We start from the raw sequence: 1,420 nt of genomic DNA, 5'->3' as shown, positions 1-1,420 counted from the left end.
TTTCGCTGATGGAATAGTCTCCCCTCCCCACGGCCCGGCGCGCCCCTCCCTCCCGCGCGCCCGCCCGCCTCGCCACCTCCCGCGGCAGAGCCAGGTCTGCGCGGCCCGGGGCGGCGGCGGCGGCGGCCCGAGAGTGCGCGGGGCAGCCGGGCAGGGGCGCCGCGAGCGCTCCTCCTCCGCCCTCCCTCCCGCGCCCTCTCTCCCTTCTCCCACCCCTCCTCTCTCCCTGACCACTCGCCTCCGCTCCCGCGGCTCCCCGCCCGGCGCCCCCTCCCCTCCCGGCTCGCTGTCACTCTCGGCGGCCCCCCTCTGCCCGCTTCTCATTTGCCTGCTCATCTCCAAACGCGGACCCGCGGCTCCCGGAGGAGCCGGCGCCGCATCCCGCGCTCGCCCGCGCAGCACCTGGTGTCCGGCGGGCGGCGGCCCGAGCCCGGCCGGCGGCGGCGGCGGCGGCGGGAGCCCAGGGAGCGGCGGCCCCGAGCGCGGGCTCCGCGGGGGCCGCGGCCGCGATGTCCCGGCGCAAGCAGAGCAAGCCCCGGCAGATCAAACGTAAGTTTGCGCGCGGGGGCCGGAGTTGGTGGGATTATTTCTGAGGATGGGGGCGCGCGCGGCGGGAAAAGAAGGGGCGGGGGGGGGAGGGCTCGGGAAATCCGCTCCCGGCCCCCCGGATTTGTCAAACTTTGCCCGCGCAGCCGGAGGGCGCTGGACGGGCGCCCGCGGGGACCGGGCTGCAGCCTCCGCGCCCGGGCTGCTCCGGACGCCGAGCCCCGCACCGGGCTCCCGGCTCCCGGCTCCCGAGCCTGGCCCGGTGTCCGCGCTCGCCGAGGGGCTCCCGAGTCCTGAGCCTTTGTTGTCGTGACCGACCACGGGGTGCTGCTGCCACTCTGGGGAGCCACTCTCAGCCCCCGGGGTTGACAACTTCTCCCCAAAGCTGGCGGAGAGACCCGGGGCGCGAGGGCGAGGAACTTCCCCGGGCGGTGGGAAATCGGTGTCCGGGACCCGATCCGAGGCGGTGCCGGAGCCACACCAAAGCCAAAGTGAAACAAAAAGTAGGTGTAAAAGTTCGCGCCCCTGCGAGCCGCCGCCGTGCGCCTCCGCCCCGCGGGCGCGGACCCGAGCGGGCAGGGCGCGCGGGGACCTCGGGGTGGGCCCCCGCCGGGACGCCCTGCCCCGCCGGGAGGCTCCCGCCCGGCCCCGGGGGCGCGCAGTCCTCGCCGGGAGGGGCCGCCGCCGCTCCCCCCGCGCCCCAGCTGCGAGTTCAAGGCAGCTCGCGGGCTCGGGAGCGCCTGGCCCCGCGCCCCCAGCCCCGCAGGGTCCCGCAGGGCACCGGGCGCAGCGGGGCAGGAGACACCTGCTCCAGACACGCGCTCCCACATCCACTGGGATCAACTTTTCTGGCTTGGGGGAAATTCCTCCAATG

The 1,420-nt window shown here is 76.3% G+C and overlaps 1 protein-coding gene across 2 annotated transcripts in view; it reads left to right on the top strand.

Annotated features, from left to right (window-relative positions):
- Positions 1-509: 509 nt before the first annotated feature.
- The window catches only part of ZFPM2 (zinc finger protein, FOG family member 2), a gene marked incomplete at its 5' end in the record, with an annotated part of 474,948 nt that continues 474,037 nt past the window's right edge, over positions 510-1,420 (top strand). For both annotated transcript variants that reach the window (XM_080694918.1, XM_080694917.1), the window contains one exon: positions 510-549. In XM_080694918.1, coding sequence (XP_080551044.1) covers positions 510-549 — 40 coding nt within the window. The remainder of the gene's footprint in view (positions 550-1,420) is intronic.

This window comes from Muscardinus avellanarius, assembly GCF_963383645.1.
Source record: "Muscardinus avellanarius genome assembly, chromosome: 4".
Lineage (NCBI taxonomy): Eukaryota > Metazoa > Chordata > Mammalia > Rodentia > Gliridae > Muscardinus > Muscardinus avellanarius.
The sequence above is the reverse complement of the archived record's forward strand: the minus strand, read 5'-3'. Positions and strand labels throughout refer to the sequence as shown.